The 25,870-nt window shown below is 44.9% G+C and overlaps 2 protein-coding genes across 2 annotated transcripts in view; one reads left to right on the forward strand and one right to left on the reverse strand.

The window, feature by feature from the left end:
- The window catches only part of LOC137417646 (muscarinic acetylcholine receptor M1-like), a 74,786-nt gene extending 59,777 nt beyond the window's left edge, over positions 1-15,009 (forward strand). The window contains exon 2 of the mRNA XM_078784210.1: positions 12,623-15,009. Coding sequence (XP_078640336.1) covers positions 12,708-14,267 — 1,560 coding nt within the window. The 5' untranslated portion in view covers positions 12,623-12,707 and the 3' untranslated portion in view covers positions 14,268-15,009. The remainder of the gene's footprint in view (positions 1-12,622) is intronic.
- Positions 15,010-20,862: 5,853 nt separating this feature from the next.
- Positions 20,863-25,870, reverse strand: part of LOC137435527 (calcineurin subunit B type 1) — a 53,515-nt gene continuing 48,507 nt past the window's right edge. Inside the window, exon 6 of the mRNA XM_068129405.2 lies at positions 20,863-24,054. Within this exon, the coding sequence (XP_067985506.1) occupies positions 24,007-24,054 (48 nt within the window). The 3' untranslated portion in view covers positions 20,863-24,006. The remainder of the gene's footprint in view (positions 24,055-25,870) is intronic.

Genomic DNA, 25,870 nt, shown 5'->3' on the forward strand with positions numbered 1-25,870 from the left:
GGCCGCAAACAGCGTCCCGCCTGTCCTGCTCGGAGGCGGGTATGACGCTCAGTTGGGCACCGGTGTCACAAAGGAAAACGCCGCCCGGACGCTTTGTCCCGAATAAAAAGCAAGTTGCCCGAGTGGCCGGCGCTCATGGCTGGGAATGAACGCCGTCCCGGCCGTTTCCCGACTTGCCGAAAGTGCACGGGGGGTCGGCACGTCCGAGCCTTGTGTCCGAACCTGGCGTGGTAAGAACACCACGCCTGGTCAGGTGGAGGCCCCGGCCGTTGTGTCGGAAGCGGTCGGCGCGGCGTGGCGGCCGCCAGTTGCACCGGCAGTTCGGCCTCCAACCGCGCAGGGCGCTCGGGCGTCGTGGGCGTCGCCTCGGACGGCGGCAGGCTCCAGTTAGCCGCGCCGATGTGTTGGCCCGCCGAGGAGATCTTATCGGCTTCCCTGGCGAGGGCGCGGGGATCGGTGATTGACGTGCCAGCCAGGGCGAGGCGTACCGGGTGAGGCAGCTGGCGAAGGAACAGCTCGCGGAACAGAAAATCCAGAGAGTGCTCACCGAGCAACGAGAGCATATAGTTCATGCGCTCGGACGGGCGCGTGTCGCCGAGCTCGGGCAGGTCGAGCAGGTGCCGTGCGCGTGCCGCCGGTGAGAGGGCGACAGCATCGAGGAGGAGCGTCTTCAGTGCGTCATACTTGTCAGCAGCCGGCGGGTGCTCGAGGAGGCTCAGGGCGCGGGCCGCGGTGGCGGAACCGAGTGCCGCCACGACGTGGTGGAAGCGGGTGTCGTCCACGGTGATGCCTCGCAGGGCGAACTGAGAGTCCGCTTGGGCGAACCAAACAGCCGCGTGAGCCTCCCAGAAGGTAGGCAGTTTAAGAGTCACTGCCGTGTCCATGTCGGTAGGTCACCAGTGAAGGAACTGCGCTCCAACGCGAGTCGAAAGAATTGACGCGACCAAAGACGGAATTCGTCCGAGTTGCTTTATTGAAACAAAACAGCTCAGGTATTCTGACAAGCCCGTTTATCGGGCAGCAATATATGTACACATTTATGCCGGGGCGTTTGCCCGGGAAAACCGAGACTGGGCATGCCCGGGTGTCAAGGGTGAGTCCTGGAAAGGCGAGTCTGGACATGCCCGGGCGTCCTGGACGCGGCCTGGCAAGTCGAGGCTGGGCGTGCCCGAGCGCTCTGGGCGAGCCCTGGAAAGGCGAGAGCGGGCAGGCCCGGACGCTCTGGGCGAGCCCTGGAAAGGCGAGTCTGGACATGCCCGGGCGTCCTGGACGCGGCCTGGCAAGTCGAGGCTGGGCGTGCCTGGGCGCTCTGGGCGAGCCCTGGAAAGGCGAGAGCGGGCATGCCCGGGAAAGACGAGACCGGGCGTGCCCGGGAGGTTCGGGCGTGCCCGGGAACAGCGAGTCTGGGCATGCCCAGGAGAGGCGCGTCTGGGCCCGTCCGGACGAGCCCGACATGGCGATCGCGCCCTGGCCGCGTCCTGGCAGGTGCAAGGCGATTGTGGACATTCAGCGGGAACCGCTACAGTGCCAAAATACCGTCTGACGGTGCGAAATACCATATGTTATGGTGCCAAAATACCGTGTGTTACGGTGCGAAATACCCTATGTTATGGTGCCAAAATACCGTGTGTTATGGTGCGAAATACCATGTGTTATGGTGCCAAAATACCATGTGTTTGTGTTATGGTGCCAAAATATCATGCGTTGTGGTGCCAAAATACCATGTATTTGTGTTATGGTGCCAAAATACCGTGTGTTACGGTGCGAAATACCATATGTTATGGTGCCAAAATACCGTGTGTTACGGTGCGAAATACCATATGTTATGGTGCCAAAATACCATGTGTTATGGTGCGAAATACCATGTGTTATGGTGCCAAAATACCGTGTGTTATGGTGCGAAATACCAAGTGTTAAGCTGCGAAATACCATGTGTTATGGTGCCAAAATACCATGTGTTATGGTGCCAAAATGTCATGTGTTATGGTGCGAAATACCATGTGTTATGGTGCCAAAATATGTGTTATAGTGCCAAAATGTCATGTCTCATGGTGCCAAAAAATACCATGTGTTTGTGTCATGGTGCCAAAATATCATGTATTATGGTGCTAAACTATCATGTGTTATGGTGCCAAAATATCATGTTATGGTGCCAAAATATGGAGCTATGGTGCCAAAATACCATACCTGATGGTGCCAAAATACCATGTGTTTGTGTTATGGTGCAAAATATCATGTATTATGGTGCCAAACTATCATGTGTTATGGTGCCAAACTATCATGTGTTATAGTGCCAAATTATCATGTGTTATGGTGCCAAAACACCATGTCTTATGGTGCCAAAATACCATGTGTTTGTGTTATGGTGCAAAATATTATGCATTATGGTGCCAAAATATCATGTTATGGTGCCAAAATATCATGTGTTATGGTGCCAAACTATCATGTGTTATGGTACCAAAATATCATGTGTTATGGTGCCAAACTATCATGTGTTATGGTGCCAAAATACCATGTATTTGTGTTATGGTGCCAAAATACCATGTGTTATGGTGCCAAAATACCGTGTGACGGTGCGAAATACCATATGTTATGGTGCCAAAATACCGTGTGTTACGGTGCGAAATACCCTATGTTATTGTGCCAAAATACCGTGTGTTATGGTGCGAAATACCATGTGTTATGGTGCCAAAATACCATGTGTTTGTGTTATGGTGCCAAAATATCATGCGTTATGGTGCCAAAATACCATGTATTTGTGCTAAGGTACCAAAATACCATGGGTTATGGTGCCAAAATACCGTGTGTTACAGTGCGAAATACCATATGTTATGGTGCCAAAATACCATGTGTTATGGTGCAAAATACCATATGTTATGGTGCCAAAATACCGTGTGTTATGGTGCGAAATACCATGTGTTATGGTGCCAAAATACCATGTGTTATGGTGCCAAAATGTCATGTGTTATGGTGCGAAATAACATGTGTTATGGTGCCAAAATGTGTTGTGGTGCCAAAATGTCATGTCTCATGGTGCCAAAAATACCATGTTTGTGTCATGGTGCCAAAATATCATGTTATGGTGCCAAAATATCGAGCTATGATGCCAAAATACCATACCTGATGGTGCCAAAATACCATGTGTTTGTGTTATGGTGCAAAATATCATGTATTATGGTGCCAAACTATCATGTGTTATGGTACCAAACTATCATGTGTTATGGTGCCAAACTATCATGTGTTATAGTGCCAAATTATCATGTGTTATGGTGCCAAAATATCATGTGTTATGGTGCCAAAATATCATGTGTTATGGTGCCAAAATATCATGTGTTATGGTGCCAAAACACCATGTCTTATCGTGCCAAAATACCATGTGTTTGTGTTATGGTGCATAATATCATGTATTATGGTGCCAAAATATCATGTTATGGTGCCAAAATATCATGTGGTATGGTGCCAAACTATCATGTGTTATGGTGCCAAAATATCATGTGTTATGGTGCCAAACTATCATGTGTTATGGTACCAAACTATCATGTGTTATGGTGCCAAACTATCATGTGTTATGGTGCCAAAATATCATGTGTTATGGTGCCAAACTATCATGTGTTATGGTACCAAACTATCATGTGTTATGGTGCCAAACTATCATGTGTTATGGTGCCAAACTATCATGTGTTATGGTGCCAAAATATCATGTGTTATGGTGCCAAACTATCATGTGTTATGGTGCCTAACTATCATGTGTTATGGTGCCAAAATATCATATGTTATGGTGCCAAACTATCATATGTTATGGTGCCAAACTATCATGTGTTATGCTGCCAAAATATAATGTGTTATGGTGCCAAAATATCATGTGTTATGGTTCCAAAATATCATGTGTTATGGTTCCAAAATATCATGTTATGGTGCCAAAATATCATGTGTTATGGTGCCAAAATATCATGTGTTATGGTGCCAAAACACCATGTCTTATGGTGCCAAAATACCATGTGTTTGTGATATGGTGCAAAATATCATGTATTATGGTGCCAAAATATTGTTACGGACGCGGCTAAGATGTTATTTACCGAGCGGTGGTATTGCCGCGACCTAACAGTTGCCCCGATTCTTCCCCAACTCACCCGATTCCACCCGACGTTGACCAAATCGCGCTATGCTAAATCAATGAAGGAAAAGACACACGGCTGGGATTCAAATGACACGACACCAGGGATACGGTTCTCAAGACCTCCGGAGGAGATTATATTAGGGCGGAAGGTCAGATTACAGGGATGAGAGGTACAGCATAGTAAGATAGGCACTTAATTACGGTCTTATAATAGCCCCGACAGACGACAGATAAACAGGACAAAAACTGACTCACACGGGGATTGATGGCAAGGAAAGCGGGTATTCGATGGCCAGCACAAGGTGCACCTTGTGCTCAGGGACAGGATAGCGCGGCCCAAAAGATGCAGGAGGTCTCTCAGCGCTCGGAGGTGGCTCTCTTGTCTTCTCAAGCTCGGGGCGCATCTGACGTCACGTCCGGTACGTGGCCGCGTATATCCGGCGGGGAGTGACACGCCCTCGGCTCGTTAGCTCCGCCCCAGCTGGAATCGGCACGTTGCTTCTCATTGGGTGCGTGCGGGGGGGGGGGGTTACCGGCTCCGCCCTTGACGAGGGGCTGACAAGGAGCCCCTTCGTGGTAACCCCGCCGGAGCGCATCGTCAATGGCGGCTAACCGAGCCGGTGTGAGGACGCACACTCCCCCGCGCAGCGCCGTTGTTGTAGTTGTTGTTTGTAGTTGTAGTTGTTGTTGTTGTTGTTGTTGTTTGGGGAAGAAGATGGGAGGAGGTATGGGAAAGGTCCTAAACTCACTACTGGTGCCATATAATCACATTCTGGTGCAACGAAGAGTCGGAATTAATGGAAACGAGTCCTTAACTGACATAGACTAAGAATAACTAGCAAGATGTCCGAAAGTTGTCTACGTGAGATGCGGTGGACCTGGGCACGACATTTAATGGGGGAAAAAGGGGAAGGTCGGTTCTACAGAGTGTTGTTTACAGACAATGGGACTAGGGAATGGGGGATTGGGGATAGTTGGGGAGTATTGGGGAAATAGGGGAATATTTACAAGCGGATATGGAGGCCAAATTCCATATTCGCAACAATATCATGTAATATGGTGCCAAAATATCATGTATTATGGTGCCAAATTATGTGTTATGGTGCCAAAATATCATGTATTATGGTGCCAAACTATCATGTGTTATGGTGCCAAAATATCATGTGTTGTGGTGCCAAAGTATCATGTGTTGTGGTGCCAAAATACCATGTCCTATGGTGCCAAAATACCATGTGTTTGTGTTATGGTGCAAAATATCATGTATTATGGTGCCAAGATATCATGTACAGGGTGTCTCAAAATAGATGGAACCCATTAACATGATAATAATTTATTACTCAGACAAGAAACTCCAAAAAAGTTTACATTTCCTGGAAGCTGATATGATAAAAATTAAAAAACTGAAGATTTGAGGTCTCTAGCTCAAACGATACATTTATTAGAGCACATGTTCCAAATGACCGCCTTTGTGCCTTAGACACACTTGAAGCCGACGAGCGAAGTTGTCATCACCCTGACACACTCTTCCTTCCTGATGGCATGAATCTTCTGGGTGATGGCCACTTTCAGTTCAGAAATGGATTGAGGACGATTCTCATACACGTGGTCCTTCAAGAACCCCCAGAGATAAAAATCTGGGGGGTTCAGATCGGGTGAATGCGGAGACCACTCGGGTTCGCGGCGCCTGCTGATCAGCCGATCAGGGAATCGGTGGTCCAGCCACTCCATCGTGATGTTGGCTGTATGTGGAGTTGCCCCATCTTGTTGGAACCATTGCACATCTCGATTCACGCCACGACGTCTCCCAAGTCCCCTCCAGAACTTGTTGAGCACAACAATGTAACGCTCCTTTGTGACAGTGACTGCCTCCTCGTCTGCGTCTTCAAACCAAAACGGTCCGATTATGCCATGTTTTGAGATGGCCACCCAGGCCGTGAATTTCACAGAGTGCAAGGGCCTCTGAAGCACCTCGTCTGGGGCTTGTGTGCCCCAGAACACATTGTTCTTGCTATTGACATGCCCACAGAGCAAGAAGTGTGCTTCGTCGCTGAACCAAACATCATCAAGAAAGTCAGGATCCTCTTCGATCTTGTTCTCGAACCACCGGCACATCACAACACGTTTTGCCATGTCAGCTGGTGTGAGTTTATGCTTGATCTGGATCTTGTATGGGTACAGCTGAAGATCCTTGATCAAGATTCTTGGCACTGACGCACGTGAAAGACCCAGCTCTTGGCTACGTCTTCGGATGGACTTTTTTGGGCTCCTTCCGACAGAATGTCTCACCGCATTTACATTGTCAGGAGATCTTGCAGTCAGCTTCCTGCCAGAACTGGGTGTTTCTGCCTTCTTGTTGAGGTTGTTTACTGATCCAGTGGCTTGAAATTTGTGTGCCCAACGATAAATTTGGTTTTTCTGGGGATAGTTGTTGAAGGTGAACTTCCTGCGAAATTTTGCTTGCACCGTTTTGAATGATTTAGTCTCCAAATAAGTAGTGACGCAAAATATTTTTTCCTCCTTTGTCCAAGGCATTTTGATTGATAATTATTAGTTGTTATGGTCTCCTCTCTTCAAATCTGAAAAAAAAGAACAAGAACATTAATATTGGCAGAATTATTAGCAGTGACATGGGTTCCATGTATTTTGAGGCACCCTGTATTATGGTGCCAAAATATCATGTATTATGGTGCCAAAATATCATGTATTATGGTGCCAAAATATCATGTATTGTGGTGCCAAACTATCATGTGTTATGGTGCCAAAATATTATTGAGGTTTTGAGAATTGTACATATAACATCATTAAAGGTTAAAGATTTTCCCCCCATAGTTAGTCCACAAGCAACACGTAGGCCCATTAGAATTAGTTATGTCATAGTATGTGTAAGAGTAGGCAATTTCACTACTAACGTCTGCATTGTGTAAAGAAATAATAAGCTTAGGTCATTTCATTTTGCAGCCTCCCTTCATTCCACCAATGCTATCTATGGGCAAACTCGATCCCACGCCCCATTCGGCTAATCCACCTCGTTTGTTACGCTTTGGCCGCCAGCGGCGTTAGCTGCCCGTTGCTTGCTCAAACTAGTCGGGTGGCCACGAGGTAGGCCTGAAAAGGGGGAGAAGCGCGAGGTCGGGGTGTGGCCGCGTCAAGCAGCATGTCAAAGGCGGTGACGGTAAGGGCAACAGCCAACGAGAGCTCGGTGGGCATGGCTTGAGAGGGCGTGGTAAGGGCGCATCTAGCAAGTGCTGGAACGTTCGCTGAGCAAGGCTATATAAGCCTTTGCACAAAGCCCTTGAGAGGACTGATACGAGAAGGATTTGTCAGAGGACTTATTGGAGAGAACTTGCTTATAAAGGACTTGATGAGGACGGGACCCAAGCGATGGTATCAAGAGGCATTGGAAGGACTCGCATGCAAGTTGGCAGTTGAGAAGGGAGGAGCGCATTTTTCGCGGTTATCGGAACTGTCTGCTTATTACGTACGCGGCTGAGCCGCGAGTATAACCGCCAAAGCCAGCCTGCCGTTGCCCTGTGATAATCCCGTGCGCGCCAAACGACACGCGGAGAGCTCCTGCCGTCTGGTTCATCTGCTTCGCGGTGCGAGTTGGGGACCGGAGGAAGGGCTGCCTGGATGCCATTCCTGGACCATCGACCTGTTCATCTGCAACCACGTGTGAGTGTGTCTGAGTGTGCACGGGCCCGTTTGTCCAGGGATAAGTTAAGACTGTATAAGGCTGCACTGTGTATTATTTTTCTTCTCATTGTACAAAGTGTAAATAAATTGTGTTATTCCTTTCTTCCCAAATTCGACCGTTTCAGTCATTTCCTTCATTGGGTAAGCGTGGCACGATTACGAACCGCTTGGATCGGGTTTAGTCCTTGATAACGGCTCGGGTCACGGGTCGCTACTGCTCGGCGTTTCCACTAACACCAGTGATTCGGGCAGGGCTTGTTTCCTCGTTTCCGGTCAGCGTTAATACTTAGGTAACAGCGAATTCATAGTCCTAACACCCTATCTAACGCTGTCCGGGAAGGACGTCATAGGTCCCGGGTCCCGTCGGCTCATCAAAGACAAGGGGACTAATCCTCCCTTGGTAAGGGGAAAGGCCGGCGCTGAGATCCGCAACAATATCATGTATTATGGTGCCAAACTATCATGTATTATGGTGCCAAACTAGTATGTGTTATGGTTCCAACATATCATGTGTTATGGTGCCAAAACATCATGTGTTATGGTGCCAAAATATCATGTGGTATGGTGCCAAAATATGTGTTATGGTGCCAAAATACCATGCGTTTGTGTTATTGTGCAAAATATCATGTATTATGGTGCCAAAATATCAAGTATTATGGTGCCAAAATATCACGTGTTATGGTGCCAAAATATCATGTATTATGGTGCCAAACTATCATGTGTTATGGTACCAAACTATCATGTGTTATGGTGCCAAACTATCATGTGTTATGGTGCCAAAATATGTGTTATGGTGCCAAACTATCATGTGTTATGGTGCCAAAATATCATGTTATGGTGCCAAACTATCATGTGTTATGGTGCCAAAATATCATGTGTTATGGTGCCAAAATATCATGCGTTATGGTGCCAAAATATGTGTTATGGTGCCAAAACACCATGTCTTATGGTGCCATATACCATGTGTTTGTGATATGGTGCAAAATATCATGTATTATGGTGCCAAAATATCATGTAATATGGTGCCAAAATATCATGTATTATGGTGCCAAACTATCATGTGTTGTGGTGCCAAACTATCATGTGTTATGGTGCCAAACTATCATGTGTTATGGTGCCAAACTATCATGTGTTATGGTGCTAAAATATCATGTTATGGTGCCAAAATATAATGTATTGTGGTGCCAAAATATCATGTCTTATGGTGCCAAAACACCATGTCTTATGGTGCCAAAATACCATGTGTTTGTGTTATGGTGCAAAATATCATGTATTATGGTGCCAATATATCATGTATTATGGTGCCAAAATATCATGTATTATGGTGCCAAAATATCATGTATTATGGTGCCAAAATATCATGTATTATGGTGCCAAAATATCATGTATTATGGTGCCAAAATATCATGTATTATGGTGCCAAACTAACGTGTTATGGTGCCAAAATATCATGTATCATGGTGCCAAAATATCATGTGTTATGGTACCAAACTATAATGTGTTATGGTGCCAACATATCATGTGTTATGGTGCCAAAATATCATGTGTTATGGTGCCAGAATATCATGTGGTATGGTGCCAAAATATCATGTGGTATGGTGCCAAAATATCATGTGTTATGGTGCCAAACTATCATGTGTTATGGTGCCAAACTATCATGTGTTATGTTGCCAAAATATCATGTGGTATGGTGTCAAAATATCATGTGGTATGGTGCCAAAATATCATGTGTTATGGTGCCAAACTATCATGTGTTATGGTGCCAAACTATCATGCGGTATGGTGCCAAAATATCATGTTGTGGTGCCAAACTATCATGTGTTATGGTGCCAAAATATCATGTGGTATGGTGCCAAAATATCATGTGCTATGGTGCCAAAATATCATGTTATATGGTGCCAAAATATCATGTGTTATGGTGCCAAACTATCATGTGCTATGGTGCCAAAATATGTTATTGTGCCAAAATACCATGTGTTTGTGTTATTGTGCAAAATATGTATTATGGCACCAAAATATTATGTATTATGGTGCGAAACTATCATGTGTTATGGTGCCAAACTATCATGTGTTATGGTGCGAAATGCTTCCTGAATGCATTGTTTCAGCCATGCGCTGTTCTGCAGCCTTAGCTATGACGTACCATCCACAGAGCATTTTCATAAGTGGTCATGTCAGGATTGTGCGGTTATAGAAGTGTGGCCACAGACACAAGCTGTCAACCTGTTTTCATGATCTGACATCTGATGTCAGACATCTGCATCTGCATCTGCAGACATGTCAGATCTGCATCTGACAATTCACAAATGACAGTTGGTTTATCTGGTTTCATGTGAAGATCTTTTTTTCAGTGTGACTTATCGATGAATCCGAAACACCCAACTCTGCAGAACGTTTCAGAGATCTGAGAGCGGATGTTTTAACGTTTGTAATTCCCAAATCACGAATTTTTGGTTATCCGTTGAGCTTCCTGTCGAGCACACTTTCACTCTGAAATGGGTTTTTTCCCTCACAAAAAATAAAGATTATATTTTGAGAGTGCTGGATTTCCAAAACGCTTCTCGAAGTTTTCTTGCACATGTTCAGCAAAGTCTTGTTTGCGTTTCTCCTCTTCTGGTGTCACACCACTGCTACCAGCTTCTCTTCCACTGAAAATGGACTGGTGTCTGCCATCTCGGTTTAATGTATTATTTGTATTATCTGGAAAAGAAAACAATATAAATACTTGGTATAAACAAATATGTATAAGCAAGAGGTATGTTGGCATCACAACACACCATACACACCCGCACTCCCAAAAAGTGTCCTGGGATTTATGACTCACCCTGTGCATGAAATCGATTTCATGATTGAATGATTATTTTTTAACTAAACGTTGCTCCGGTCTCCTTCAATAGTAATCTACACTCGAAATTGTTTAATGACTATTGTATTGCCATCACCACCTGCCATTGGCATCACCTCAATTCACTGTATTTCTCCTGATTCAGTCACTATATTCACTCCAATAAGACGCATTTCTTCAACATTCCATCATTTCCGCTGTATGCCTCATGATAATCATGATCTTTGTCATCAATGCCATGAATTGTCTGACGTGCACACCATACAGTGCATACACAGTACACACCCGCACTCCCAAACATCCGACCCGCACACCATACACAACCTCACTCGCAAACAACCGACCCACACACCATACACACCCGCACTCCCAACCGTCCGACCCGCACACAATACACACCCGCACTCCCAACTGTCTGACGCACACACCATACACACACGCACTCCAAACCATCAGACCCTTACACAATACACACCCGCACTCCCAACAGTCCGACCTGCACACAATACACACCCGCACTCCCAACTGTCTGACGCACACACCATACACACACGCACTCCAAACCATCAGACCCTTACACAATACACACCCGCACTCCCAACTGTCTGACGCACACACCATACACACACGCACTCCAAACCATCAGACCCTTACACAATACATACCCGCACTCCCAACAGTCCGACCTGCACACAATACACACCCGCACTCCCAACCATCCGACCCTTACACCATACACAACCACACTCCCAATTGTCCGACCGCACACCATACACACCCACACTCCTAACCATCGGACCCTTACACCATACATACCTACCCACACTCCCAACAGTCCGACCCGTATACCACTCACCGTACACAGTGCAATCCCAATCCTTCCCATAATATACATTACCTCCATTAACCTTTGCTAAGCCAACCCTCGTGTGCATGTTCAGGTTGCAGCGTTTCCTTCCCTCCAGTCCTGTTTGTCCATTTCCTTGCTCATGTGCAAGATTTTCCCCACTGTCAGGTCACATACCCTCCGTTACATTACTCTTCCCCGAGCCTCAATCTAATGGAAAGCTTCTTTCCTTTATTTCTTTCTGCTCATTGATGTGTCCAAACATCGGTCACTCCAGCATGTTGTGTCCTTGTTCATGGTGAAAGGATGTACTCTTTGTGCATGCACCTGGTCCTCTGCTTGGTTCATATTCTCACAAAATCTCATCTTGCAGCATGCTCACCGCTCACACCTGGCATTTACATTGAATTGTGTGCAAAACGCTAAATATTGTGACATTTTGCAGATATTTCAAGGAGAGGTAGTTCCTTGCCCTAAAAATGGCAATGTATAATTTCTCTGTTTCCCAGTTTGAACAATGTTAGTCATTAACTCCAGCACCCACAGAGGTTATGTTTTCAACAGTTTGTCTGTCTCTTCGTGAGCAAAACATCTCAAAATTTGTGGAAGGATTCGGACGAAATTTGGTGGACAAGTTGGATGTGTGACGAGGGCGAATGGATTCAATTTTGGCTCAGGTCCGAATCCAGATTTGGCCCATCAGTGGGATACAATACCTAAACTCTTCAGCTTGGCGGAGGTTTGAGCTCTTCCGAGTGCCATTTCAGTGTATATTGGAAAAAGGTGCAACGAAAAATCGTTTGCCAAAGCCACCAATGGGTTTATTTGTTCAACTTTCCCAATATAGGAATGACAAAATTTTGGTGAAATTATACTGCCAACTGAAACCAGCTGCTACATTTTCATTCACACATAAAAGCAAAGGAAGAGATGGAAGACGAGTAGACAGCAGCCCAACCTGTGAACACCAACTGTAAATGTTTCAAATTCGATTTTGTCACGAATGGTCTAATAAATGATTGTTTTGCCATATCTTGGTTTTAAACAGATAAGTTCAAATAATATTCATCAAGTCGATATGTCTGATTATAACGTATCTGTTTCTATTTTCTTTGGGCAGGTTTTGCTTTTACCCTGAATGACGGAATCCATAGATATCTCCCATCCAAGAGATCCTGCCATGAAGAAAATGGACATCCTTATCCATGAGACTCCAAACAGCAGGAAGGGCTCTGGGGTCAAACCATTGGCAGGTGGAGACAAGTGACTTGAACTTCTTTCCTTTCATCAAAGTGCGTTTCACTATGCTTAACCCTCACAACTACACAGAGGGAAACGGCACGTTGATGGTCCGACTCGAGAGCGCCATCGAAGGCCAGAACGAGGGGCTTTCCTTAAGAGAAATCATCCCCATCGGTTTCCTCACCGGATTTGTGAGTTTAGCAACCATTGTGGGGAACCTGCTTGTGCCAGCAAGTTTCAAGGTGAACAAGCAGTTGCAGACCGTGAGCAACTATTATCTCCTGAGTCTCGCTGTCGCCGATCTCATCATCGGTATATTCTCCATGAACCTCTTCACTTGTTACATCGTAATGGGCCGGTGGGCCCTGGGAAGTGTCGCCTGCGACCTTTGGCTCGCTCTCGACTACGTGGCCAGCAATGCTTCGGTCATGAATCTCCTGGCGATCAGCTTCGATCGTTACTTCTCCATAACACGTCCACTCACATACCGGGCTAAACGAACCACCCGCCGAGCCGCTCTACTCATCGGTCTTGCCTGGACCGTTTCTTTTGTGCTGTGGGCACCGGCCATACTCTTCTGGCAATACATCATGGGGAAGCGTACCGTTCCCGCCGGGGAGTGCAGAATCCAGTTTTTCTCAGAGCCCATCATAACGTTCTGCACAGCAGTCGCTGCCTTCTATCTGCCCGTCAGCATCATGGCTGCCATCTACTGGCGGATATACCGGGAGATTGAGAATAGGACGAGGGACCTGGCAAGCCTGCAGGCGTCCAACTTTGGCAGTGACAGCACGCTTCAACGTGGTGCGACTATCGGAGGCAGCAGTAGGTGTTCAAGACCGATACAGAGATGCGAGAAGGACCTCACCAGAAATTCTCGGCAAAACAGTCAATCGTCTGAAGACGAGAGGTACGTGGAGGAAGACCGAAGCGTATACTCCATCATGCTGATGATGCCCAACGATATCGGCCTGTATAATTCACCCAACTCAAGTTCAAGATTCGCAGAGGCGGTCGAAGAGTGCAGTGGAAACAACTTGACTTGTCGAATACATGCGCTGGAAGAGATTTCACTGAATTCGTTAGACCACTCCCAAAGAAGTCACAATAAAGGGGGGACCTTGGACAATGTGTCATGTGGGAAGAAATTTACAACTTCTCACAAGAGTAATGTAACAACACGTAAACAAATCATTCTCATTCGAGAGAAGAAGGCCGCCCGAACTCTAAGCGCGATTCTTCTCGCCTTCCTGATCACTTGGACCCCGTATAACATCATGGTTCTGGTGTCGACCTTCTGCACGGATTGCGTTCCACAGATCCTTTGGCATATTGGCTATTGGCTTTGTTACGTAAACAGCACCATAAACCCAGCCTGTTACGCTATGTCCAACAAACTCTTCCGTGACACCTTCAAACAAATTCTACTCTGCAAGTTCAAAAGAGAGACGAGCGACTCCAAACACATGAGAAGACTCGTAAAGTTTCAAAATCGTAGTGAATCCATGAGTGCAATTTCATAAGGAACTTTTTACTCTTGCAGTTACAAAATCAAGAGCTATTTACAGGGCACTAGTTGAGTGACGGTGGTGCAAAAACAGAACACTTTTCTTTGAGCTGTCTCGTCTGGGTTTGATTCCCGACCAACTATAAATTGGAGGATCGGTGCTGATCCTTACGAGGCAGGGCGAGCACAAAGTGTGCCGTCCCTTGGATGGACGTTAAGCTGGGTGTCCTGTCTGTGAGAATTAGTTAACTCACATTAAAGGCCCCACTGTGTCCTTCGCAGATAGAATCATTGCAAGCACTTTGAACAAGATACAATTTCTATGAAATACTTCGAGAAAAAAAATAAAAGAAATAAACTTTCTCTGGCCGACCTCAAAAGAAGGTGGGAATAATTGGGGCAGTAGTAGTAGATAGTAGTATTTGATGGTGGTAGTAGGTTGTGGTACGTCGGTAGATAAGTCGTAGATAGAAGGCACTGGATAAGTAATGCTGCATTCACTGTGAAGTTCCTGTACCTATTGCCATCCAACTGTTAGTCACCCGATGGTTTTATCACAAATACATTTCATCCGTTTCATATTAAACATTCACTTGTGCATCATAAATGGGACACGTTGCTTCAAATTCTCTCAAAGGTAAAGCCGGTTTCCATTCACCAATTCACGTTTTGAATCCATGGATGTCCATTGTCGGTAAGATGTTAAATCAAACTTTGGTGTTAATCAACCTGTTCTTTTTCTCAATAAAACTTGGTTTAAAAACGTTTTCTTTCCCAGCACTATTTTCACACAAGTCCAAATATTGTCGTCACCTGACCACTGGTTTTTGAATGTACAGTATCTTTATTTATTATTATTATTATTTTTTGTATACAAGATCGAGGCTCGTGAAGGCTAACATTAATCACACAAAAAGTCAAACCGACACAAAAAAACACAAAATAAGGGGAGCAGTAGACAACATGGGGACAGAGAAGGATACAAACACAACATTTGAGAGCAGGGACATCGAGAGAACTGTGGGAGGGAGAGGGCTTGGGGGGAGGTGGGAGAGGTATAAAACATATGGACACTGCAAGGACTTCCAGGAAAGAAGTTGGAATTTCAAAAAAGTGGATCTGGGGTGAATTAGCGGGGGTAGAAAAGATCAAGGTTTTGGATGGGGGAAGATAAGAGATGGTGGTGAACAGCTGTTTTAAAGACCTGGAGGGTGGAGTGGGATTGAAGGGAGTGTGGGAGTTTGTTCCAGAGGCGGAAAAGGGGAATGAAAGAGTGAAGGTGAGCAGAGAGCCTAGATTTTGGCAGTTTAACCATAAGAGGGTTGCTGGCAGATCTTGTGCGACCCATAGGAATACTTGGGGGACAGAGCCCAGAGAGAGCTGGGGGAGCAAGGCCGGAGAGGAGTCGGTAGAAGACAGAAAGACCACCAACCTGCCTGCGGTGAGTGAGTGAAAGGCCCTCGGATCTTCCTCGGATGAAAGGATCTTCCTCTTCTTCTTACTATAATTCACCAAATGTCTGTCCGTCTGTTCCCAGGTACCGCAAAAACAGCTGAACCGATCGCAACAAAATTTTGGGTGGGTAATCCTGGGACCCATAGAGTAAAATAGGCTATATTGTTTTCCCAATTTTCCAGTTTTTCCAAACACGATGGAATAATATTTACCGATATGAACAGTGATGTGGCTTTTATTGAAATTCTAAAAATACTGTTTAGATTTTGATGATTTGTGTGTGATATGATTTAACGGACGTTTATATAAATCGTTTAAAATAATTTTTTTAATCCTTCAATTTCTGATATTTTGCCTTTTCATTTGGGCCTCCCAATTGAAGCCCCGCCCCTAGGGCGGGTACCGTTGCTAGTGTTGGAAATTAGCCAACGCGCTGTTTGTGTGTGCGTCACCACCCGGTCCCAAATAAGTTTAATCAGGGAAGGAGTTTGGCCAAGGTACCACCACACAATATCATAGACCTATACAAATCCATGGCTCCCTCCACAAAGTTACTGGGAAATTCTCACAGGATGATGTTTTCATGGACGTAAAGATGCAAAATAAAGAACAATAACATGCAGATGTAATAATTAAAAGTTTTTTTGTTAAAGCAACCATTGGGTGAGGTTTCATTGTTAACAATCGGGCATGGTCATTGGTCAGAGGTTGTTATCACAAGATTTGCAGAACCAGATTGGGACTGGCACAGACTGCTTAGAATCACAACTGAGGAATACAATGCCAGCCTTAAAATTTAAAATTTACTTCGGCCATAAAATGATTGATCAACTGATATTCAGTTTGCCTAAATGTTAGTGGCTAATTGCACGACATGATCACAATTAGATGAACACAAAAAGGAATTCCAAAAGTATCAACTGAAGCCTGGTGTTGGCTTAGCGGTTAGGGTGCCGGCTTGGGATCCTAGGATCCTGGGTTCGAATCCCGGTCGATCGCTGAATTAACGCCAGGGGGGTTGACTCAGCCTGTCATCCTTCCAAGGTCGGCAAATTGAGTACCAGCTTGCTGGGATGAATGATCCCGGTGTGTACCCCGGTTTAGAATAGGTACACCGTATCCCTGCGCATCGTAAGAGCGTGACCAAGGGTTGGCGTCAGGAAGGGCATCCGGCCATAAAAACATTGCCTCAAATAGGGAACCATGATTGTCATGGGGTCCGCAAGGCTAACCCCCGCTCTAGCGGGGAAAATGGCCTTAAAACGATCATTCATTCATCAACTGCAGACTGTTCATCGTCACCACATGATTCATACATCGTACTTCTTTTGCAGTAATTCATGATTAATTTGTCAATATGCAAATCTATTCATAGAAAATCCGAGTTTGCTTGCTTAATCTTAATGCAAGGCTCTGCCCCTCTCCTCAGCTAAATGAAGCATAGCAAAGTTCAGCAAAACAAGCATGTGCAGTCGAAGCTCCACGCCTCTCCTCAGCAAGATTAGGAGCAAAATTCAACGAAATGAGCATGCGCAGTCGACGCTCCACACCTCTCCTCAGCTAAATGAAGCGGAGCAAAGTTCAGCAAAACAAGCATGTGCAGTCGAAGCTCCACGCCTCTCCTCAGCAAGATTAGGAGCAAAATTCAACGAAATGAGCATACGCAGTCGACGCTCCACACCTCTCCTCAGCAAGATTAGGGGGAGCAAAATTCAGCGAAATGTGCATGCGCAGTCGACGCTCCACACCTCTCCTCAGCTAAATGAAGCGGAGCAAAGTTCAGCAAAACAAGCATGTGCAGTCGAAGCTCCACCCCTCTCCTCAGCAAGATTAGCAGGAGCAAAATTCAGCGAAATGAGCATACGCAGTCGATGCTCCACACCTCTCCTCAGCAAGATTAGGGGGAGCAAAATTCAGCGAAATGTGCATGCGCAGTCGACGCTCCACACCTCTCCTCAGTAAGATGAGGCAGAGCAAAATTCAGCAAAACAAGCATGCGCAGTCGAAGTTGCACCCCTCTGAAGCTAAGAAAAATTCAGCGAAACAAGCATGCGCAGTCGAAGCTCCACCCCTCTCCTCAGCAAGATGAGGAGCAAAATTCAGTGAAATGAGCATATGCACTATGCAGTCAACGCTCCACCCCTCTCCTCAGCAAGATTAGGAGGAGCAAAATTCAGAGAAACAAGCTGTGCAGTCGAAGCTCCACCCCTCTCCTCAGCAAGATTAGGAGCAAAATTCAGCAAAATGAGCATATGCACTATGCAGTCAACGCTCCACCCCTCTCCTCAGCAAGATTAGGAGGAGCAAAATTCAGAGAAACAAGCATGTGCAGTCGAAGCTCCACCCCACTCCTCAGCAAGATACAACAACATGCATTTTAAGGCCATTTTCCCTGCTAGAGCGGGGGTTAGCCTTGCGGTCCCCATGACAATCTTCTCCATCTTGCCCTATTTTCTGCATCTCTCCTTGTTAACCCCCTTGCCCGCATTTCTTCTTCCACCATCTTTAGCCAAGTCTTTCTTGGTCTTCCCCATCCTCTACTTCCTTCTACATTCATTTCCATCACTCTTCTCAACCAGTCACTTTCATCCTTCCTCAACACATGACCAAACCATCTCAACCTGTTCCTCTTCACAGCATCAATCACAGGCTCTATTCCCGTCATTTTTCGCAATTCATCATTTGTCTTCCTCTCTCTCAACGATACTCCGCACATCCATCGAACCATTCGCATTTCCACCCTTTCCAACCTTCGTTGCTGCTCTACATTCATTACCCTCGTCTCGCTCCCATAAATCATAACACTTCTCACACATGCAGCATACACCTTTCCCTTCAGCTTCAACGACACTCCCCTCCTCGTCAGCATGACACTCAGTTCCCGAAACTTCTTCCATGCACATCTCACTCCCGCAACCGTTGCCGAGTCTGATCCACCTCCTCCATTCAGCATGTCTCCGAGGTAGCAAAATGTTTTCATACCTTCCAGCTTCACGCCATCTCCAAGATCCAACTCAACATTTCCTCCATATGCAGCTCCCTCTGTGCACACCTTACATTTGAATGTAGCTGCCACACTGGTTAATGACCCTCTCAGACCACGACATTTTTGATGAACCCACTCAGCGCACATTGTACATTGAATGGAGTTCACTCCGACACCCTTCCTGCACACAGCACAGGGCCACTTCCCAGTCTTTCCACCTCACCACATGCTTTACCACTTGCCATCACCTTCGTCTTTCCGATATTCACCTTCAGACCTTTTGTCTCCATACATTCCTTCCACTTGTTCATCTTTTCCTTCAGTCCATCCATACTTTCCGCAATCAACACCAGATCATCTGCATACAACAACTCCCACGGTAAACCCTCCTTTACGTTCTGAGCCAGCACCTCTATCACAGCTACAAATAGTAGTGGACTTAGTACCGACCCCTGATGCACTCCCACCTTCACCTCAAACTCACCACTGTTCCCGTCCTTCGTCCTTACAGCTGTGCGCGCTCTTTTGTACATTGCCATCACTACTCTGATCAACCATTCCTCCACTCCTAACTTCCTCATTGCCCATTTCAATACTTTGCGTGGAACCCTATCAAATGCTTTCTCCAGATCAACAAACCCAAGAAACAACTTCTTCCTCTTCTCCATGTACTTCTCCTGCAACTGCCTCACAATAAAAAGCACGTCTGTCGTTCCTCTTCCTGGCATAAATCCAAACTGCATTTCGTCGATCTTCACTTTCTTCCTTATCCTCCTCTCCAACACCCTTTCCAATACCTTCTTTCCATGCTCCAATACCTTTATCGCTCGGTACGAGGCACACTCTAGAGGGTCACCTTTCCCCTTGTATAGAGGGACAAGGGTACTCAGTTCCCAATCCACTGGAATGCGGCCTTCTTTCACCGCCAGATTACAGATCGCTGTCATTCTCTTCACACCCCAACTTCCTGCTGCCTTCAACATATCTCCCACAACTCCCGTCGGCCCTCCCACTTTTCTACTCTTCATTGCTTTTATCGCTTCCTCAACTTCCTTCTCAGTTATCTTCTCTGCCGGTCCTAAAACTGGGTTACTCTCCATGTTGCCATCCCATTCATTCTCTGTATTCAACAGCATTTCCATATATCTTTTCCATCTTCCTTTAATTCCATCTGGGTCGACAACGATTTGTCCCACTTCATCCTTCAAGCAACTCACCCCCATCACATCACACCTCTCTTTCGCTATCTGCTTTGCAATCCTGAATACCGCTCTCTGACCCTCTTCCGAATACAAGCGTTCTCCGAACATTTTCCTACATGCCTCCTGCGCCTTTGCTACCTCTTTCTTTGCAGCCTTCTTGGCTGCCTTATAACTTTCATGCTCTGCTGTTTCTGCTCCCGTACTCTTCGCCTTCTGCCACTCCTTGAACTTCTTCCTCTTCTCGTCAATCCTCTTTCCAACTTCATCATCCCACCACCACCCTCAGCAAGATAGGGAGGATCAAGATAGGGAGGAGCAAAATTCAGCTAAATAAGCATGCACAGTCGAAGCTCCATCCCTCTCCTCAGCTAAATGAGGTGGAGGATCACCCTTTTTTTTTAGTACTGGTATTATAGATCAACAATATTTGTGGAAATGGCCACTCTCTGCCACTATGGTCACACAAGCCTATAATTTCTGGATATGCAGATCGTGCATACATTGTAATGGGCATAGAGAAGGTGTTTGTTTCTATTAGGTACATAGTTTTTGGATGCCTGTCATGGTTATGCTTACTACTTAATTATTTCGAAATAATTTTCGAATTTTCATTTAAGTAATTAAAGTTGAACTTTCTATACCCATGCATATGGTGGGTAAACAGGTAGTGATTCGATAATTTCAAAGACTGCTATTTTATATTTGAAAGAGAGAGAAAGACAGTTTTCGCAGTCCTCACCATACTTAAATGATCAGCACTTAAAACAACTTAAAGAAATAAATGTATTTTTTCCATTATAAAAAGGTTTATTGACTGCAAATGTTCACACCATGGAAAGCTTCAAAGACAATTACCTCACTCCACCCCTTCCCTCCCAAACAGGCAGGAATGAAATCTAGAGATTGAGGCAAGATCGAGCGACATTGAGAACAAAGCATTAAATGCCATTAATATGAAAACAACACTGTACGTATAAAACATGCTTTATTAGCCAGGCAACATCCCGTAACGATGAGAACCAAAGCGGCCTTTCCATGTATTAACAAACTTCTTTAATACAAAATGAGGTTAGCGCCATGCTCACGCCGCCGCAGCTGTCTGTGCCAATCACAGTGTGGTTACACATGCCTTAGAGCCGGATGCAGTGCACATACCACAATGATCAAAACAACTGTGCGAATATAACGTACCACCGAGGCAGCGGCGTGCCCTGCCTCGAGATAGGCTGCTCGAGAAATGCAGCCAAGTAAGTGATTAAGACTTGAAACAATCCCTTCCAAAAGGGATAACTCACACCCTGCATACAACTAAAAAAAAACAAAAAAAACACAAACAAAAAAAACACATCAAAGCCATGCCACGAGTGTTAACAATTGCAATCGCATGGGTCGGGGCTCCACATGCAGCAGCAAATACTGACAAGCAAATTAAAGTCTGGTTTAAAAGAAAACAATTGAGAACCCAAAAGTGGAACTCAAGCCCAATGAAACAACAAGCAAGCAACGTAAGTGCAATCAAGCATTGTATAATATGGTGAGCGGAAATAACTAAATAACAAGCTAATTACAGTGTGCAATCAATAACACGCATTCTAAAGCAATTTGTGATAACCCCCTTTGTTGCATGTGCTGTTCACACGTCACGGAGGACACGGGTGCATTTCCAAGATAAACTGACAATCAAAAAGTAGTTCAACCACATGTAAAACCACAACAAAAAAATTGATGTGTGGAATCAGCAATTTCATTTTCTGAAACTGATCACAAATAAAAGATTCAGCCTGCGGTTATGGTGGCGGCATATCAAGTTCTGCAATGAAGATTTTCTGAAAAATGGGGAGCAAAATCCACCATGTAACAGAAAGTAAACTTTATAAATTAGACATAATGGCTCAGAAAGCAAAGGGATAGTGAAAAAAAACAAAACAAAAAAACTCCAAATGGAGCGGAACAATTGCCATTGGACAAGAACAGATTGAAACTGAAATAATGCCTCCGGGAACTACGTCGGAGGAGGCATAACAACACACACACACACACAAACACTCACTCACACTCACCTCCCACCCCCTCATTTTTTTTCTCAATTAGTGAAAAACTACTTCCTCCAAAATTTCACCAAAATCATTGTATTTAAAGATTCCTCATGAACCTTGAAGTATTTACGATATTTTTGCTCATACGCATTCTCCCTTGCAATAGCTGATGTGATCACGCGTACGAAGTGCGCACCTCTCAGGTGTCAATTTGCGCAATGCAACGACACCAACATAGATATTAACAAACGTCTCGACAAACATATTTTGTGGCACCTGAACAACTGTTATTCCAGCTTGCTTGGCAAGGACTGAGCACAGTGTGTGTATACGTATGTGAAACTATAGGCAACCTGGGTCGAGTTATTTATTTGGATGTTAAAAATAGTTTTGTGTTTGCTATTTTTTAATTTCCCTTACCCAATTTGAAAGGAAAAGCTTTGGCTGTATTACTTCATCATTATATTTCTTTTATCATTTTTAGATTTTTGACGAAGGGTGTCATAGGAAAATCGTTCTTATTGGAAGCACTAATGATATGATTACAGGTGTGATACTACAATCAAGTATACAAGTTCTGCAAGTGATGGGTCATGTCCATTCTGAATTGAAATCCACACTGAAGAAGAGCTGCTCCACAAAGACAATCGACCCAGTCTTGCTCTTTTGGAAGAAAACCAGCATTCTGACAAAGCCACAGCAGTATGTGATCTCTCAGGTAAAAGACCTCTTCTCTTCGAGAAGTTGAACATCCAGAAAAACAAGCCACTAAGGTCTGGAGCTCAAATCCAGGAGGAGGAGGAGAATGCCACAAAGTTGATCCAGGATCTAGTTGACATTGCCCAGCAAGATGTTCTCCAGATCATACAGGAAGACAGATAACTCGCCAATGCACATAGACATTGTCAACGAGGCTGCACGACCTCTGTGTATGAAAAGACATGGAGGGAGATCAAGAAGCAGAAGGAAAGGGAAAGAGTCCAAAAAGGCCCAGCAGAGAAACCGAAAAGAGGAAGCGGTATAATTGGAGTTCTCAAGCACCAGTGATGACAAGTTCGCCTTGGCATCTGCAATGCCTTTTTGTAAGGTTTCCGCCATAAGGATCCAGAAATGTGGCTTCGAGACGGTGACTATGGAGCCACCCAAAAGGATTGAGGGTGGTCAATGACTCTGTGGAGAGAGGTGTGTCTTTGATTCAAGAGTTTAACGACCATCTAACTCGCAATGAGGCATAAAATAAGTTGTTGCTGCATGTAATCGAATCGGGTAGCTGTGCCGTGATTCCAAGTCCTCAGCCCTAAAGTAGAGTACAAATTGGACGGTATTCATCTATTTATGAAAAACAACTCATTCACAGACATAGGCCTCATTTCAGGATCATTTATATCAACTTTTGACACTGTTCGATTTGTTATATTGTTCTGAAAATGAAACCAAGTTTTGATTGACTTTTGACCCCTATGAGGCACCATTAAATAAATATCGATTTCCTCGAAACTTCACAGATATTGCTTTCTATTTAAATGTGATACATTGAGGGGGTGAGAGGGTGTTATTTTCAAGTGTGTGTGTGTGCGTGTGTGTGTGTGTGTGTGCGTGTGTGTGTGTGTGTGTGTGTGTGTGTGTGCGTGTGTGTGTGCGTGTGTGTGTGCGCGCGTGTGTCAACACTCTCAAATCATTAATTCTTAACTACATAATCTCTGGTGCAAATTGCAGCTCCTGTTTCATATTAACATTGTATATTAAAACACCGTGCGTTCTGATAGCGAGTTCATGCTCCGTATTAAACAAAAATATTTCATGGAAAGACAAATTACTTGCAGTTTAGACCATTATAAAATGGCAAGACAGTGGTAGTGAAAGTGAAGAATACAAAAATAAAAGAACCCCAAAACAACACAAAAGGGGTGATTTATTTCATCCTGACAAAGCCCTTGTTATGCGGCATGGAGTGCATGCAACCTCATTGCCAGGAGCGACATTGGCGGCCAGGCCCAGACACCGCAGGACAGGCAGAGGCCCCTTGGATAGGCTCAGCAAGCAGAAAGGGACAGGGAAGGGCAAGCAACGCCCATCTCAAACGTCGACAACCATCTTCTTGTGGACGTCCATAGTTTCAACGACCTAGACAATTGGCAGATGGGAAAAAAAAGAGTTTCTGTAAAACAATGACACGTCACAATTTTTTTTAAAGAACATAGCAATAAAGGCTCCATTGGCCTAGAGAAAGAACTGTACCAGTGACATGGTGTAGAACAATCTTAGCTTCGAACAGTTTATCAACAAAACTACAAACTCCCCCACACTCTTCAATCCCTCTCCTTGTTCTTTACTGTTGTTGTACTTGTGTGCTTCCCTCTCTCCCCCCATCTTGTCTCCTGATCCCTTTATTATATGTTTTATGTGACCGTTTATGTTTTTTGTGTTTAATGTGTTAGCTCATACACGAGCCTCGACTTTGTATACAAAAAATATATATATATTATTTTGATTCACTATATTGTTGTGAAACTCCTTGGAAACATGCAGATATACCAATAATTATAGATTAAGAGGTACATAACTGCCTTCATGGCATTGTCATTCAGTTTCTCACATAACTAGAAAACAACATTAAGCGGTACGTAATGATGTAATATTGACCTGTTTGGCGTTCCAATTGGGGTGTCTGTCTAGCTCAATATCAATGGGATCGCCGGTTCAAACCACATATACAGGAGAGTATCACGATTAAAAACAAATGCGACCATTCGCGGTATCAAGGATTCCATATAACTGGACACTCAAGTGAAATAAATGGTGCCCTAATGTTCAGGATGCTGAGAATATAATGAGGAATTTGAGCTTCCGGGTCCAAGTTTGACCGTGTTGGACATTGGCTCATGCATTCCTCCTTGCAGTTCATCAGAGCTAAGTATTCTGAACAAGATCCGAATAAGATTTACCTGTTATGGTTTCGTCCCTGTGTTGTTGGTTGTGTTTTTGTGCAATTTTCCATGTTTTACCTTACCTTGTTGGAGGGCTTTGTCAAATTAATGTCCATATGAAGGTCTGGCCTACTCCCCAAGGCTTCAGCTCGTGGGCATGACAATTAATCTCTGCTCTGATGCCACCACACATGCCTCGGAATCGGAATCGGAATCGGAATCGGAACACTTTATTTATCCTAAGTGTTCTCATTTAACGCTCACCTTTCCCTTTCGTCACTTCAAAAAAAAAATTAAATATAATTCACTCCAAAAAAAAAATCACTAAATCATTTTGCCTCTTCTTTCCTTCCTTCATCCATTCATTCTTTATCCCCTCCACTCTCAATACCACCCAATTGAAGAAAAATTGTTTCTTACTTCAAAAGCTTTTAATAACATTTTAAAATGCTTCATTCGGCTCATCTCTCTGTAACGAACACCAAAGTTCTTCTTCATCTCGTCTATTTTTCTTCATCACCTCAATCTATTCCTCTCATTCAAACCCACAAACACTAGGTTCATCGACAGTACCCACCCCCACCACCATACCTACAGCATGACTTTCCTCTGTGCCTTCAATCAACCCTCATTTTGCCACTCCCATGACATTTGGCTCCGTTTATATAAATTGAGGATAATGAGAACCGAGAAGTCCAGCTTAGAGGTTGCCTGCTCATGACCATCAAATCCCCTTCACATCCACAAACAAACCTCGGTGTCAAATGCCAGTACCCTCTCCCTCATAATCTCCTACAATCCCTCATCCTCCCAACCCCACCAATCTGTGTCCCCCTCTTTAGCATCCATTCACCTTTTGTCCCACCTTTCTGCTTTGCCTCACCCCTCTCTTCACGCTGCTAATCTCCTCCCCCACCCCAACACACACACTGCCTCCTCCCTTCATCTTTCTCCTCTGCCCACCTCCTCCCATCTTTCCCCTCTGCCCACCTCCTCCCATCTTTCCCCTCTCC

The sequence above is a fragment of the Myxine glutinosa genome, chromosome 9 (genome assembly GCF_964187855.1).
Source record: "Myxine glutinosa chromosome 9, kmMyxGlut1.1, whole genome shotgun sequence".
Taxonomy (NCBI): domain Eukaryota; kingdom Metazoa; phylum Chordata; class Myxini; order Myxiniformes; family Myxinidae; genus Myxine; species Myxine glutinosa.